We start from the raw sequence: 16,883 nt of genomic DNA, 5'->3' as shown, positions 1-16,883 counted from the left end.
AAACACATAACTAGCATCTCTTCATTTTATCTTGTAGAACATTATTATGTCCAGACTCGACAAGAGGAGGAAGGGAGTATATGGACCTCCCATGGGAAAGAAATGCATCATTTTTGTGGATGACATGAATATGCCGGCAAAGGAGGTGTTTGGTGCTCAACCTCCAATCGAGTTACTTCGTCAATATTTTGATCATGGAAACTGGTAAAGAGCACAAAATCCACAGCATTTACTGATCCTTTGATGCCTGTTTAGCTATTAAAACAGCATGTTTGTGTTCCAGGTATGACCTCAAGGACACCTCAAAAATCACATTGATGGACATACAACTGATCTCTGCAATGGGTCCCCCTGGTGGTGGGAGGAATGCAGTTACTCCGCGGTTCCTTCGCCATTTCAACATCTGCAGCATCAATTCATTTAGTGATGAGACCCTGGTTCGGATTTTCTCTAATGTTGTGTCTTTTTACCTCCGGACCAATGATTTCCCACCTGATTGCTTTACGCTAGGGAATCAGATAGTCACTGCAACACTTGACGTGAGTTGTCTGTTTCATAAAAAATGTAATATCTGTTTGTTGGTTTGTTTCACTAATCGGATTTTATTAATGTTCTCTGTTTGTTGTCGTGATGTGAAATAGGTTTATAAAAAGGCCATAGAAAATCTTCTTCCTACCCCCGCCAAGTCTCATTACACTTTCAACCTGAGAGATTTCTCACGAGTGGTGCAGGGCTGCCTGCTGCTGAAGAAAGAATCGCTTGGGAACAAGCGAACAATGATTCGTCTTTTTGTGCACGAACTATATCGCGTCTTTTACGATCGCCTTGTGGACGACAAGGACCAGGCGTGGCTCTTCGCTCTTATAAGAGATCTCGTGAAACAGCACTTCAAGGAGAACTTTGACACAGTCTTTGAACATCTAAGGGATGGTAACAAACCTGTACGTAAAAAATAAAGGCTCAAATAAAGTTTGTCATATAAGTAATGCATTTGAAAAATGAGAATACACTTTTGATCTTCTCAGGTTTGCGAGGAAAACATGAGGAACCTTTTATTTGGAGATTATATGACCCCTGATGTGGATGAAAATGAGCGACTGTATGCTGAGGTTCCCTCAATGGAGCGCTTTAGTGAGGTTGTGGAAGCCTGTCTAGGAGAGTACAACCAAACCCACAAGAACCGCATGAACTTAGTCATATTCCGGTAACCCTTCAAATATTGATCGCATGTAAGATAATACACTACATTTCAGCAGAATCCTCAATTATCATCCTTGTTTTATGTAGTTATGTGTTGGAGCATCTATCCAGGATCAGTCGTGTGTTAAAACAACCCGGGGGAAATGCTTTGCTGGTTGGGGTTGGGGGCAGTGGTCGTCAATCCATCACCAGACTTGCAACTTTTATGGCTAATATGACTGTGTTTCAACCTGAGATCTCCAAAAGCTATGGCATGAATGAATGGAGAGATGATCTGAAGGTATTGTATAGGTCGGGAACAGTTTGTCAAAACTTTAAATCCTATTTTTTAACCTCTTGTTGGATTTTGTGATGCCCAGAGGCTGATGAAGAACGCTGGAGTTCAAGGCCAGAAAATGGTATTGCTGCTTACCGATGCTCAGATAAAGGACGAAGCTTTCTTAGAAGATGTGGACAGCATTTTAAACACAGGAGAGGTACCAAACATCTTCGCTGTGGATGAGAAGCAAGAAATCATGGAGGTAAGATACTTCAAAGAAACCACAAAGCTTAATGTGTAGTGAATTATGTTGTAAATGTGCTAATTGTATTTACCTCTTTTCGTCTCTTTACGTCAGGCTGTACGGCCCATTGCTCAGGCTGGGGATAAAAATTTGGAGTTCAGCCCTTTGGCTCTATTTGCTTATTTTGTGAATCGCTGCAGAGAGAACCTACATGTAGTGGTGGCCTTCAGTCCAATAGGAGATGCCTTCAGAAACCGCCTCAGACAGTTTCCCTCCCTCATTAACTGCTGCACCATAGACTGGTTTCAGGTGAGACTGATAAAGTTACGGAGTAGATGCTCGCATTACTGGATCTTGGCTTTTGTATGATAAATGCTTGTAATTTGAAATTGGTTTGGATAAAAGCATCTAAATATAAATGCAAATTGATTTGATCAGTTTCGAATAGAAAACCTTATTTGAAAGTGAAGTTATAGCTCTGTTTCTGACCTCCACAGCCATGGCCTGAGGAAGCTTTGGAGCGAGTGGCTAATAAGTTCTTGGAGACATTGGAACTAAGTGATCTTGAGCGGCAGGAAGTTGTGCCCATCTGCAAGACCTTCCATACTTCTGCTATTAACCTATCTCACAAGTATGATGTTTCAATAAAACCTAATATGCTGGTACCACACAATCAGAGAAATGGTCAAAAAATGGTCCCAAGCTCTCACTTGGGCATTAGCCTTTAATGGCGGGGGTGCATGATTAAAAAAAACACTTTGGAAAATGGAGTCGGGCCGAGTAACAAAACCCACTTGTAGCCAATCAGCAGTTAGGGGCATGTCTAGTAACCAGTGATAGCTGGAGACCATTTTTTAACCATTTGTTCTGAAAGTGCTGTTACTAAAACTCGATCTTACTTATTTTTTGCAGGTTTTTGTCAGAGTTGGGTCGCCATAACTATGTGACTCCTACCTCTTACTTGGAGCTTATAGCTGCCTTCAGACTTCTTCTCAGTCAAAAACGAAACGCAGTCATGAATGCTAAAAACAGATATACTAATGGACTGGACAAACTGGCATTTGCAGAATCTCAGGTGACATACTTAGAAATAATGCTAAAAAAGACATAAATGTGATAATTGTCCTCTCAATTGTGTAAACAATATGAACTTTATTTTTATTCAATATTATTAACAGTATTTTCTTAACCTCAGCCTTTCAAGTTAATGGTTGTATTGTTTGATTTTGTATTTATGCTGGTCTAGGTTGGTGAAATGAAGAAGGAGCTTGTAGATCTACAGCCTAAACTGGAGCAAGCTAAGATTGACAACACCAAAATTATGAAAGTAAGAAATAGAAACGTCCTTATCACACTTTATGTGTGCTACTAGTGATTTATTATGTTTCTGTTGGTTATTTTGTAATCTTTTGGGCATCTGGTTCAATTTTTTTCTTCTGTAGGTAATAGAAGTTGAGTCAGTGGAGGTTGAGGCTAAAAGCAAGCTTGTCCGTGTGGATGAGGAAGCAGCTACTCTTAAAGCTAATGAAGCCCAGGCTTTGAAAAACGAATGTGAAAGTGATTTGGCGGAGGCCATTCCTGCACTTGAGGCTGCGCTGTCTGCCCTGAACACACTTAAGGTCACTAAAAACATTAATTTAAAGGAAAACATCAAAGTTTTTCTATATTTTACTATGTTCTTATCTCAACTTAGACGAATTAATACATACCTAGCTTTTTTCAATGCGTACACGTAATCTTTGTACAGCGCGTCGTGATTGTGTTGCAAACTAAGTTGAGTGCTGCAAACTAAGTGCCACCATACTTACTTGTGTAACTCTTCATGTAACAGTCTTTAAATAGGGAAAACATGGAAGTGGCTTCTAAATTCATTCCTGCTTGGATCCTAAGGAATGAATGGGGCTAGGCTAAATGCTAACACATTCACGACACACTGTACAAAGATTAAGTGCACACATTGAATAAAGATAGGTATGTATTAATTGTTGAAGTTGAGGTAAGAACATAGTAAAATATTAAAAAACAGTGGTGTTTTCCTTAAATGACCATTGTAATTGTATTGAATTAACTTTTTTTTACAATTGACATTTAAGCATCTAAATTGTCCTTGGTCTACTTTATTGTAAAATGCATCTCTGAAATTTGACCTAAACCAGTCATAAGTCGCACGGGTATATTTGTAGCAATAGCCAACAATACATTACATGGCTCAAAATTATCGATTTATTAATGCCAAAATTTGTAAATTTCCTACTGTGAATATATAAAAAATGTATTTATCATTAATAATATGTGTTGCTAAGGACTTAATTTGGATAACTTTAAAGGCGATTTTCTTAATATTTCGGGGGGGGGGTTTGCAACCTTAGATTCCAGATTATTAAATCTCACCAAATATTGACTGATTTTAGCAAATTATACATCAATGGAAAGCTTATTCATTTAGCTTTCAGATGATGTATAACTCTCAATTTAAAGAAATTTACCCTTATGACTGGTAAACTTTTGTGGTTTAGGGTCACAAATATTTTGCAAATCATAATAATCCAAAAGATGTGTCACTTATTTGATAAGTACTGCAGTTTACATCATGGTAGTATATGTTAAACTAAATTCAATTTATTTTTATTTTTCATGTAAAATACCATTGTGTTTAGACAGATTTCCTTATGATATGTAATATTATTTTTTCCTCTTGTTTTTGGGGTGAAATATGACATACAGGACACCCAATAGGACCCAGATTGTAGTAATACTTTATGTGTAAAATTTAAACACACCTTATATAAAGGTTAAAGATGTTTATGAAGCATGTGGGTTGATGTGTAATTTCAGCCAGCTGATGTGGCGATTGTAAAAACAATGAAGAACCCTCCGTCAGGAGTGAAGCTGGTTATGGCAGCAGTGTGTGTGATGAAGGACATCAGACCAGAGAGAATCAATGATCCTGCAGGAACCGGACAGAAGGTCATAAGCAAAATCCAGAAAGCACAATTTGATCTTGTATTATCTGAATGATTTCTGACAGCTTGTTATCTGTATATAGATTCTTGACTACTGGGGTCCAAGCAAGAAGCTGCTGGGGGAAATGAATTTCCTCAAAGAGCTAAAGGAATATGACAAAGACAACATTCCTGTGAGTCCTATAGGGAAATTAGGCTTTTTAGGTTTGTTACAGTTACTGTGGCTGATGTATTTTAATGCTGTTGTTTTGTGACAGCCTCAAGTGATGTCAAAAATCCGTAGTGAGTACATGACCAACCCGGACTTTGACCCCAATAAAGTGGCCAAGGCCTCTTCTGCAGCCGAGGGGCTTTGCAAATGGATTACAGCTATGGAGGTTTATGACAGAGTTGCCAAGGTGGGCAAACTCACTTAAGTTAAAAAATCTATTATTTACTGTTATGTGTTGTCTTTTATTTTTATAAAGAATTCATTTTACTTAAAATCATCATTTTTTGTCTACTGTCAGGTGGTGGCCCCTAAGAAGGCTAACCTTATTGTGGCCCAGGAGTCACTGGCCACCACCATGGCCCTGTTGAACCAGAAGAGGGCGGAGCTAAAGGAGGTTGAGGATCGCCTGGCATCACTGCAGAAGACTTTTGAGGAGAAGACTGAAGAAAAAGCTCAGCTGGAGTACCAAGTGGACCTCTGTGCTCGCAAGCTGGAGAGAGCAGAGAAGCTTATTGGAGGTTTAGGAGGAGAGAAATCAAGGTTTCAATTTACTCTAAACAAAAAAAAGTTGTTGCGTTTAAAAGATGTTCCTATATTAGATGATCCTGTATTTTTGCACAGGTGGTTGCAGGCAGCCAATGAGCTTCAGTGCACCTATGATAACCTGACAGGTGATGTGCTAATATCTGCTGGAGTTATTGCCTACCTTGGAACTTTTACTGCCAGTTTCCGCCATGAATGTACCAGAATGTGGGCCATGCTCTGCAAGGTACTGATCTTCTCTGGTAAACTTAATCTTTCCAAATGGAGTTTTTTCTTCAGTGTTATTTTTCTGCTCAGTCCAAGAAGATCCCATCCTCTGATGACTTCTCTCTGAGTAAGACACTTGGTGATCCGATCAAGATCAGGACCTGGAATATCGCCGGCCTGCCCACAGACAGCTTCTCTATTGATAATGGTGTTATAGTGAGCAACTCCAGAAGATGGTAAGTGTTCTGACTAAAACAACAATGTCTGTTTATTTTAAAATGCCTAAGATCTTCTGTTGTTGTTTTTTTGCCAGGCCTCTGATGATTGATCCACAGGGTCAGGCCAACAAATGGGTGAAAAACTCTGAACGGGAGAATAATTTGAGTGTGATTAAGCTAACTGATACAGATTACATGAGAACGCTTGAGAACTGCATCCAGTTTGGTACTCCACTATTGCTGGAGAATGTAGGAGAAGAGCTTGATCCATCCTTGGAGCCACTTCTGCTCAAACAAGTTTTCAAACAAGGTATCCCACATAAATGAAAGTCTAAGGGCTGTTTCCCGGACAGGGTTTAGGTTAATCCAGGACTAGGCCTTATTAATATTAGGTCATTTAATATTAACAAAAAACACTACAGGTATGCATCTTAAGACAAAACAATGTCAACGAAATATGTTAAAATGAAACGGGACAAATTTTTAAAAATGAAAGCAGCTCAAACATGCATTTTAGGATAAGCCTTGTCCGGAATCCGCCCCTAAATGTTTTAATGATTAGTAAATGTAAATTAAGATGTTGAAAATCAGACTATTTTCCTCTTTGTAGGTGGGGTGGACTGTATCAGATTGGGCGAAAGTGTGATTGAGTACTCATATGACTTCCGCTTTTACATCACCACTAAGCTGAGGAATCCTCATTATTTGCCTGAGTTGGCCACCAAAGTTTGTCTGCTTAACTTCATGATCACTCCAGAGGGTCTTGAAGACCAGTTGCTTGGCATTGTGGTCGCAAAAGAAAGGTAAAAATATGCACCCTTGCAAACTGTGCATATCTGATTTCATGTGGTACTGCGCAGATTAATCGGCGTATGACATCAAACTATCGCAAGTGTATCAAACAAACTATCGCATGCTATCGAATAATTCTTGCGATTTTTGTTTGATAAGCCAATCGGTCTGCGTTGTAATAGTAGTTTGTATTCGGAAGTATGCAAAATGCAGAAGTGGTAATGTCTATAAAAATGCTCTTTAAGAATGTCATCAAGCTGTAGGGTTGGGTACCGAACCCGGCATTTTTATAGCACTGACTGAATTATGTTGAGGAGTCTTAAAGGGACACTACATGATGCTCTCTGTTTCTAATGGTTAAGTCGCCATGAAACGGAAGTAGCGATTGGCTTATTTTACCCGTGGTGACTTATATCCGAGTGAAATGGCTTCTGACATTAAAAAAATGTAGGGAATTCATCCATCGAGAACTGATTGGATGGTTTGAACTTGGGTCTTTGCGTTTTTGATAGTGCTGGGCAAAGATTAATAGCGATTAATCGCATACAAAATAAAAGTGATTTTTGGCATAATATATGAGAATGTGCTGTGTGTAATTATTATGTATAAATAAATACACACACATTCATGTATGTATTTAAGAAACATTTACATGTTTATATATATTTATTTATATTTTTATATATTCTATATTAAAAATACATTTTAAAAAATTATATATAAGTAAAACAATTCTGAAATGAATATATGAATGTGTGTGTGGTTAAATGTACACGGTAATTGGACACAGTACACGCACGTGTATGGTGCAGAAAGTCACTTTTGTTTTGTGTGCGATTGATCGCGATTGATCTTTGCCCAGCACTAGTTTTTGATTAAAGATTATGAGGGCACATGAATAAAAAAAAAAACGAAGCTCACAGATAAGTCATTTGTAAAAAATAATATCACAATATTCCAATTTTTCAATTTCATTGCGACTTAAATAAAAAAAAATTGACAAATAAAAAATTATTCACTTGTCTTGACTGATTAACTTTTTGTAACATAATAAGAGAGTTAATCTATATTTGTATTATGCAGTAAATACTATGCAGTATTATTTTACAGTTTATTTAGCTTTTTATTTACCTAAAATTATAGAAAATTGGAGACCAACCTGAAAAACATGAACATTAAAAAAATTCATTGCAAAATGTTAAAATGTTTGGACTTATTTTTTCACAGAACTAATTGTTCTTGTCATTACACAGAGATTAAAGTACTGAAAAAAGGTACCGTTGAGTACAGGCCCCGAATTAAAATGTGAACCGTACCCAAACCTATCTGGCTGTGGCCGTTGTTTTTGTTTAGCAACCTTAAGTGGGGAAAAGACACATTATGCCTTTTTTTCAGGCCTGAATTAGAGGAGAAGAGGAACGCCCTGATCCTTCAGTCCGCAGCCAATAAGAAACAGCTTAAGGAAATTGAGGACCAAATCCTGGAGACTCTGCAGTCCTCAGAGGGCAACATCCTAGAGGATGAGAGTGCTATCCAGATCCTTGATGCAGCCAAAATCATGTCTAATGAGATCACTAAGAAACAGCAGGTATAATGATTTGAAGAGCTAGTTTAGATGACAATATTTAAAAAAATAAGTTTAGTTTGACCTCCGTGCCCTTCTGTGAACTTTCAGATTGCGGAGAAGACTGAGATTAAAATAGCTGAATCGAGGGAAGGTTACAGAGACATTGCAAAGCACTCCTCCATCCTCTTCTTCAGTATTGCAGATCTGGCCAACATTGACCCTATGTATCAATACTCCCTTAACTGGTTTGTCAACCTCTATGTCAACTCTATACAAGACAGGTGAGAAATAAGTAACGGACATGTGTTTAAAAACCCTGCGTTTACTGTTTTACCAAATATTTACACTTAACGTACATGTGTGTTTGGTTTCCAGCAACAAATCTAAGATTCTAGAGAAGAGGCTCAGATACCTGATTGGTCACTTCACCTACAATCTCTACTGCAATGTGTGCCGTTCACTCTTCGAGAAGGACAAACTCCTCTTTTCCTTTCTTCTTTGCTGTAACCTGCTGCTGTAAGTTTTAACATATATAGTTTTACGAAAAGTGTCCTGTTGCTTGTCAGTTGTCTCAGTCATAGCTGTTATAGAATACCTTCTGTGTATAATAACACGGTCTCCCATTTATTAAGGGCTAGGAAGGAGATAGAGTACTCTGACTTGATGTTTCTGCTCACGGGAGGTGTGGGACTACAAAACAACATCCCTAATCCTGACCCAAGCTGGCTTCCAGACAAGAGTTGGGATGAGATCTGCCGTGCCAGTGATCTCCCTGGACTACAGGGCCTTAAGTATGAAGTCTCTCCCTATCGCCTGAATCTTTGAATGGCAAATCCTGTGTAATTGTTAATATACAATAATAACTTTCCTTTTTCCCTTGCCTAAATATAGGGAGAGTTTCATTAAGAGTCATGAGAGTTTCCTGCCTATTTATAATAGCAAGGAGCCATACAACATTGCTCTGCCAAAGCCCTGGTGTAATAAACTGAATGATCTTCAGAGAATGATCATTTACAGATGCCTTAGACCTGATAAAGTGAGTAGCATCATGTTTAAAATGTCATTTGCTTATCATAATCCATCAAATAATCCATTATTGTTATTTTGTAAATTTCTAATATTTTTATTCTTTATAGATTGAGCCTGCAATCAGCAAATTTGTAACTGATCAACTGGGAAAGAAATTTGTTGAACCTCCTCCATTTGATCTGAGCAAGAGCTACGTTGACTCTAACTCAACTATTCCACTGGTTTTTATACTGTCACCTGGAGCAGACCCTATGGCTAGTAAGTGCTTTTTTCACTTTATTTACGCACCTCTAAAGCCAGAAATGTAGGCTGGTAAAATGCAATGAGTCAACAATAGTGTTTTTTTTACTGCATCTTGTCACCTTAAAGCCTTTTTCACCTCTTTCTCTATGCAAAGTTTTGTTTAAAATATAACACATTTAGAAAAGCTTTTAGGTAAAATTAACCAGGCAGTCAGTGGTTGTGGGCGGGGCTTTATCAGTGTGACATCACATTAACAAGAGAACACATGTCTAATGAGACTGCTTGGTTTAATGGGATTAAAAAAATTTGAATGTTTTTTTTTCTTTATTTTAGGGTGGTTGTGTTCACACACTGCCAACACACATTTATATCCAAACACCTTGTAAAAGTTTATATGTGTCTTTTAATTGAAACACCTTGTTTTCTTTTCAGGTTTGCTGAAATTTGCCAATGATAGAAACATGGGAGGCTCCCAGTTTAAATCCATCTCTCTGGGACAGGGTCAGGGTCCCATAGCCGTAAAGATGATCCGCTCAGCCATGAAGGAGGGCACATGGGTGTGCTTGCAGAACTGTCACTTGGCCGTGTCCTGGATGTCCACTCTGGAGAAGATCTGTGAAGACCTCAGCCCAGAATCATGCCATCCAGAATTTCGTCTTTGGCTCACCAGCTACCCTTCACCCATGGTACTACTCTTGAAAAGCCTTATTTTACAAACAATAATAGATAAAAGCCTGTCTGTGATCAGAAATTATATCCTTGAATTGATGGTGATCCCTTTGCTCTGTCAGTTTCCAGTGACCATCCTGCAGAATGGAGTGAAGATGACCAATGAGCCTCCTACTGGCTTGAGGTTAAACCTGTTGCAATCTTATCTGTCTGACCCAGTCTCTGACGCTGAGTTCTTCAGTGCATGTCCTAACAAAGAGCTTGTGAGTAGACTCAATTTGTTTGGTTTTCATGTTACGGATGTAGCAGTAAATAACCATTAACTTTTGTTGTTAAGGTCTGGGAGAAGCTGCTGTACGGGGTTTGCTTTTTTCATGCTCTTGTCCAGGAAAGGAAAAAGTTTGGCCCACTGGGATGGAACATTCCTTATGGATTTAACGAGTCAGATTTGCGCATTAGCATCAGACAACTGCAGGTAATGGACTGTGTGTGGATTCAATAACACCATACAGCACTCAGGAAGCGCTTGAACAAAAATCAGACAAAACATCAATTTTGAACAGTTTCATTATTGATTTTGTGCTTTGAACCTTTGTGAATGTATTCAGAGAAATCCTGACTTGTTATTGACTTTGCACCTAAATTTTTTCCAAAATTTGAATAACTCAAACCACATGGAAAGTACTTGCCTATAAAACACGGAATGTGTTTGAACAAATTTATGTGCATACTACATGTGTATGTCATTTGGTCATTACATTTTAAGTGAGAGGTATATTTTACACTTTCAAAGCGACTTTCCAAAGCTATGCATTTTATCAGTTTTTGTATACTCTGGGCATCGAACCCATGACCATAGCATTTTTAAAGCAGGAATTGCATTATTAGTAAATGCGAGCCTATTAATCCTGTTTGATCTTTTTGTGCCCCAGCTCTTTGTGAACGAATATGAAGAGGTTCCTTTTGAGGCCATCACGTATCTGACTGGAGAGTGTAACTATGGAGGGCGTGTAACAGATGACTGGGATCGTCGCCTGCTCATGACAATCCTCGCTGACTTTTACAATAAAGATATAATCGACAACCAACGCTACTCCTTTTCCCCCAGCGGCATTTATTACGCTCCTCCAAAATCAATCTATGAGGACTATGTGGAATTTATCAAGGTAGGACTTTACTGTCAAGAAATTTATAGTTTTAACACAAGTAAATGCAATGAATTGTGTATGCTCCACAGAACCTGCCGTCTAACCAGCATCCGGAAGTGTTTGGTATGCATGAGAATGTGGACATCTCTAAAGATCTTCAACAGACTAAAATACTGTTCGATTCGCTGATCCTGACTCAGGGTGGTGGATCAAAAGGAGGGGGCAGCTCTGGAGGAGATAGTACTCTACTGGATATAGCTAATGACATACTGTTTAAAGTAACTAGCTCATTATTAATTACATTTTAAATGGTTCATTGCTTGTATTATAAGATATACGATTTTGCAAGTGTCAGTGATTTATTACAATTCTGCTGTGGGTCATGTGCTTTAGCTTCCAGGTAACTTCGACATCGAGTCTGCTCTCATTAAGTTCCCTGTACGTTATGATGAGAGCATGAACACGGTACTTGTGCAGGAGATGCAGCGGTACAACAAGTGAGTTCCTAAAATTCAGATCAGATTGTGAGAATATTTATATTAGGTTCCTGAAGTCTGAGATCTGGTATTTAAAGAGACACTCCACTTTATTTAAAAAATATGCTCATTTTCCAGCTCCCCCAGAGTTACACGTTAAATTTTTACTGTTTTGGAAACCATTCAGACGATCTCTGGGTCTGGCAGTACCACTTTTAGCATAGCTTAGCATAATCCAAAGAGTTTCGATACTTTTCCTATTTAAAGGAACAGTATGTAAGAAATTTATATCAATTAATCATAAAATGGCTCTTATATGTCACTAGACAATAAGAAATTATATTCATTTCAAATACTTATATCACTGACAACAGTGGTCTGGCCAGGATATTGTCATTTAAAAAGTGGAGTTGCAGCCCTCAACTGATGTTTATGTTGTCATTTTGTGTATTGGCCACCAGTTGTGTGATTGCAGTACCAGGTTCAGCCACAAGTTTTGTGATTGCAATACCACTTTTGGCCACAATCCTACATACTGTTCCTTTAAAACTTGACTCTTCTGTAGTTACATCTTGTACTAAGACCGATGGAAAATTTTAATTTGTGATTTTCTAGGCAGATATTGCTAGGAACTATACTGTCATTCCAGCGTAATAATCAAGGACTTTGCTGCTGTAACATGGCTGCAGGAGGTGCAATAATATTACGCAGTGCCTGAAAATAGTCCCCTGCTATTGAAAGTTACCAAGGGGACTACTTTCAGGCGCTGTGTAATATCACAGCGCCTTCTGCAACCATGTTATGACGGCAAAGTTGCTAATGGTCTAATCAGATTAAATGGATTTTGCTAAGCTTTGCTAAAGGTTGTAGTGCCAGACCCGAAGATCAGCTGAATGGATTCCAAAATGGTAAAAATCAAATGTTTAACTCTAGGGGAGCTGAAAAATTTGCATATTTAAAAAAGTGGAGTGTCTCTTTAAAATCAAATCTTCATCTAAAACAATAAGAAATTAAAAGGATCAAAACAAAGAACAAAAAAAAAATTCTGCACTATTTTTAGGGGATCTACCAGTGAACTGGAAAAGATATTAAATGACATTTAAATTTTAAGTAGTTAATATTTCTGCTATACTTTTCATTCAAATTGTTATGCTAATATAATTAAATAAAAACAAAAAATTGGATCCTTATTACGAGCGGCATTGGTTTTGGAGTTCAGTTTAGATACAATCCACATTTGTGACCCTGGACCAAAAAAACAGTCATTAATAGCCAAAAATACATTGTATGGGTCAAAATTTTCGATTTTTTATGCCAAAAAATATTAGGATATTTAGTAGAGATCATGTTTCATGAAGATAGGTTGTAAATGTCCTACCATAAATATATATATTTATCAATAGTGTGTGTTGCTAAGGACCTCTTTTAGACAATTTTAAAGCCGATTTAGATTTTTCAAAGCTTATTTATTTAGCTTCCAGTTGATCTCAATAAAAAAAGACCTTTATGACTGGTTTTGTGGTCCAGGGTCAAAAATGTGAATAGGAGCAAAAAAACTAAGGTCTGAAGTTATTCTGAAAAAATATTCTGACCCTATCTCTGAAATCCAGTCTAAAGTCTCATAATCTAATGTAACTAGGAAATTAAGAGCATCAATGTTTGATTTCACTTCAATTTCAATCTTTGACATGGTCTTAGTAAATATTAAAGATATCAAGGTTATATTTTGACAGAATGTTGAAAACAGTAAATCAAGAAGAAATGACTTAAGCTGGGTTTTCACAGACTGGATCACATATAGTTTTTATATTATATTTTACACTTTTCTCTGTGTTCTGTCCCCTCAGTTTGAGCAGCACTATACGTGTGAGTCTGCAGAATCTAATAAAGGCCATTAAGGGTCTGGTAGTGATGGATACAGAGCTGGAGGCTGTGGCTGGCAGTCTGCTGGTGGGAAAAGTACCGGAGAAATGGGCAAAATGCTCCTATCCCAGTCTCAAGCCACTGGGCAGCTATGTCACTGACTTCCTAGCCAGACTTAAATTTCTGCAGGTCAGTGACCTTGCCTGTGTTTGGCTTCAAAGAATACCAATAATGAATATATTCTCAAATTAAATTGTTTTCAGAACATCTTTAAAAAAAAATTAACCACTTTATTTGTACATTTTCCAAATAACACATATACAGTTGTATTCATTATATTACAAATTAACCACAGAAAAACAATCACAACAAAACGAAAGACAGAAACAAACCAAACCCAAAACGGACCTGACAGACATATCATAGACAACAGACAAAAAAAGCAAACACAACAGGTGCACCTAACAATTATTACTATAGGATTGAACGAGGGCAAGTATATACACTCACAGTTCTAGTTCTAGACTAGGTAATTTGTTCACATAGGTTATCAGAGGGGAACAGGTCCCGTTGTATCAGAAAAACAGCCAAAAACAGCAACCAAGAGAGAAGGTGAGATATTATAATCATAAGCATTAGAGATGACTTCAAAAAAGGATGACCAGAAAGGAACAAGTTTCGGACAGGACCAAAACATATGATAAGAAGTAGCTGGCATCTGTTTACATCTATCGCATACTGGGTCTACGTTCGGAAATATTCTTGCGAATTTGGCTTTAGAGAAGTGCAACCTGTGCAGCACTTTAAACTGTATTAAAGAATGTCTGGAACATATGGAAGAAAAATTGACTCTAGTAAGGGCCATATCCCACTCCTCATCAGATAGCTGTGCCCCCAGATCATGTTCACACTGTTCTTGAATACATGAAATGGAGAGGTTGCAGCCATCCATGATTTGGGAATAAATAAATGATATTCTACTCTTGTTCAGCCTGTTAACCCTTAATAGGGAATCCAAACAGGAAGGAGGGGGAAGTGCTGGAAAGTTAGCAAAGTTTTTACAAGTAAAATCTCTAACTTGCAAGTATCGCCAAAAATGGTTATTGGTCAGAACGAATTTTTTGTATAATTGTTTAAAGCTAGCAAAAGTATCATTAACATACAGGTCCTCAATACTATGAATGCCCTTGTCATACCAAATTTTGAAGCCATTGTCCATTAGCGATGGTTGAAAAAGATGGTTATGTATTTATGGTGAATGAATAGAAATACTCTGAATACCAAGACATCTTTTAAACTGATTAACGATAACGAGAGATAGTGGCAAAATGGACCATCTTTTAATATCCTGTTTGCATTGTTCCAACAGGGGAGTGATGTTACTTTTAAATAATTGTAATAGGATTTGGTCACTTTTACCCCCAGATATGTAAAGGACTCAGCGGACAGCTTAAATGGCAGATTGGGATATTCTTTGGCGTTGCTACTAATGGAGAAATATTCACCTTTATTAAAATGTCTACCTGCTTTTTCTTATGCTGTTACAGGACTGGTACGACACACAGAAGCCAGATGTGTTCTGGTTGTCTGGATTTTTCTTTACTCAGGCTTTCATAACAGGTGCCTTGCAGAACTATGCCAGGAAATACAGAATCCCCATTGACCTGCTTGGCTTTAATTATGAGGTATCTTTGTGCATCAAGACTCTTACTTATATAAGAAGAAATTAAGAGCTGATTGGAGCTTTTTATTACTTTAGGTTTTGCCGTTTGACACTGCAGACTCACCTCCTGAAAATGGAGTTTACATTCATGGCCTCTTCCTGGACGGAGCTCGTTGGGACAAAAAAAGGCAAGTGTAGAATTCACTGAAAATAATATGAAATAGCTATAGGGATGTCCCGATCCGATTTCTAGTATCGGGATCGGGCCCGATCAAGCATATTTTTAGAAAACCGAGATCGGCTGGCAAAATCCGATCGCAATATTGATCTTTACGTAACGTAACACAGGTGTCGCAAAGCAAACAAAGCACGCGCTTGATCGTACTGCATCTTAAAAATGTCTGCAGTGTGGAAAATTTTTAAAGTGGAAAATGAAAGCAGTCCAAAAGCCACTTGTACTATTTGCAATGTGAGCGTTTCGCGAGGCGGTGTTGAATGAGCTGCGTTTAATACTACCAATTTGATAAGGCACCTTAAACTTAAACACTCGGTGGAATACAGCCAGTTTTCTCAGGCAACACAGGCAAAGGCTGCCCTGAAACAACACGCTGGAGGAGACTTTCAAAAGGAGAGAGAAGTTTCCTCTCGAGTCCGACAAGGCTGCAAAAGTGACAGAGAAACTAGTTGAATTCACAGGTTATCGCCGTGGAGCCACGGTACGTGCTGCCCTCTCGACACTACATATCAGAAACCGCTATACCAAAGCTTTATAAAACAGTTCGTGACAACCTACAAGGCCTTTTATCAGATGTGACTGCTATTGCCTTTACCACAGACATCTGGAGTTCTGATGTTTGCCCGATGTCATTGCTCAGCCTAACTGCGCACTGGATTGATACAAATTTTGATTCAAAGTGCGCATTATTGCATTGTCGTCAGTTTCGCGGGTCTCATACAGCAGAACATATAAAACAGGCAATCGAGGAGATGCTAAGCACTTGGGAAATAGACAAGCAACGGGTCCATGTAATTTTGCGAGACAATGCCAGAAATATGAAAAAAGCTATGAAGGATATGGGGGTACCGAGCATGGGCTGCGTCGCGCACACGCTTCAGCTTGCTGTACACGAGGGTCTACTTTCTCAACGCAGCATCACAGAGACGATGGCGATGAAGTATCACAGTTTCCCTCCCTGGCGGCTACTGCAGCTAAGTTCCTCTGTGCCCCCTGCACAAGCGTGGACAGGGAGAGACTCTTTAGTGCAGTCTCAAATGTTATTGATGGAAACGAGGAACCGGCTGTCTGCTAACACAGTTGAGATGCTGTTTTTTCTCAAGAAGAATCTACATATCACATCAAAGTGAGAGTGAAGATAATTTAATGAAAGGGAGGAAAACCTCCTGTAGCAGTTTTAACTAAAGCACTTTAAAAATGGAGCCCTTCATAAAAAAGTGATTTTATTTTTGTTAGGTTTTACTGTAAAGCTGCTACTCTAATAAGTTTTTATATTCAAGTTAAATATTAAACAAAAGTAACAGCTTAAGTTAAGTTGTGACTTAACATTTACGTGCAATTAAGATTTCTGTT

At 38.2% G+C, this 16,883-nt stretch overlaps 1 protein-coding gene across 1 annotated transcript in view; it reads left to right on the top strand.

Moving 5' to 3' along the window:
• dnah12 (dynein, axonemal, heavy chain 12) overlaps positions 1–16,883 on the top strand; it is a 39,016-nt gene that overhangs the window by 19,670 nt on the left and 2,463 nt on the right. Inside the window, 34 exon segments of the mRNA XM_055188111.2 lie at positions 38–204; positions 284–539; positions 642–941; positions 1,026–1,204; positions 1,288–1,480; positions 1,560–1,721; positions 1,818–2,012; positions 2,201–2,334; positions 2,616–2,778; positions 2,950–3,030; positions 3,146–3,322; positions 4,539–4,670; positions 4,750–4,839; positions 4,924–5,064; positions 5,176–5,417; positions 5,499–5,646; positions 5,718–5,863; positions 5,941–6,155; positions 6,456–6,648; positions 8,033–8,225; positions 8,313–8,485; positions 8,580–8,720; positions 8,837–8,995; positions 9,096–9,240; positions 9,341–9,491; positions 9,909–10,162; positions 10,268–10,408; positions 10,483–10,620; positions 11,078–11,311; positions 11,383–11,571; positions 11,687–11,790; positions 13,617–13,821; positions 15,180–15,317; positions 15,392–15,483. Of these exon segments, the coding sequence (XP_055044086.2) occupies positions 38–204; positions 284–539; positions 642–941; positions 1,026–1,204; positions 1,288–1,480; positions 1,560–1,721; positions 1,818–2,012; positions 2,201–2,334; positions 2,616–2,778; positions 2,950–3,030; positions 3,146–3,322; positions 4,539–4,670; positions 4,750–4,839; positions 4,924–5,064; positions 5,176–5,417; positions 5,499–5,646; positions 5,718–5,863; positions 5,941–6,155; positions 6,456–6,648; positions 8,033–8,225; positions 8,313–8,485; positions 8,580–8,720; positions 8,837–8,995; positions 9,096–9,240; positions 9,341–9,491; positions 9,909–10,162; positions 10,268–10,408; positions 10,483–10,620; positions 11,078–11,311; positions 11,383–11,571; positions 11,687–11,790; positions 13,617–13,821; positions 15,180–15,317; positions 15,392–15,483 (5,771 nt within the window).

This window comes from Misgurnus anguillicaudatus, chromosome 13 (genome assembly GCF_027580225.2).
Source record: "Misgurnus anguillicaudatus chromosome 13, ASM2758022v2, whole genome shotgun sequence".
Classification (NCBI taxonomy): domain Eukaryota; kingdom Metazoa; phylum Chordata; class Actinopteri; order Cypriniformes; family Cobitidae; genus Misgurnus; species Misgurnus anguillicaudatus.
The sequence above is the reverse complement of the archived record's forward strand: the minus strand, read 5'-3'. Positions and strand labels throughout refer to the sequence as shown.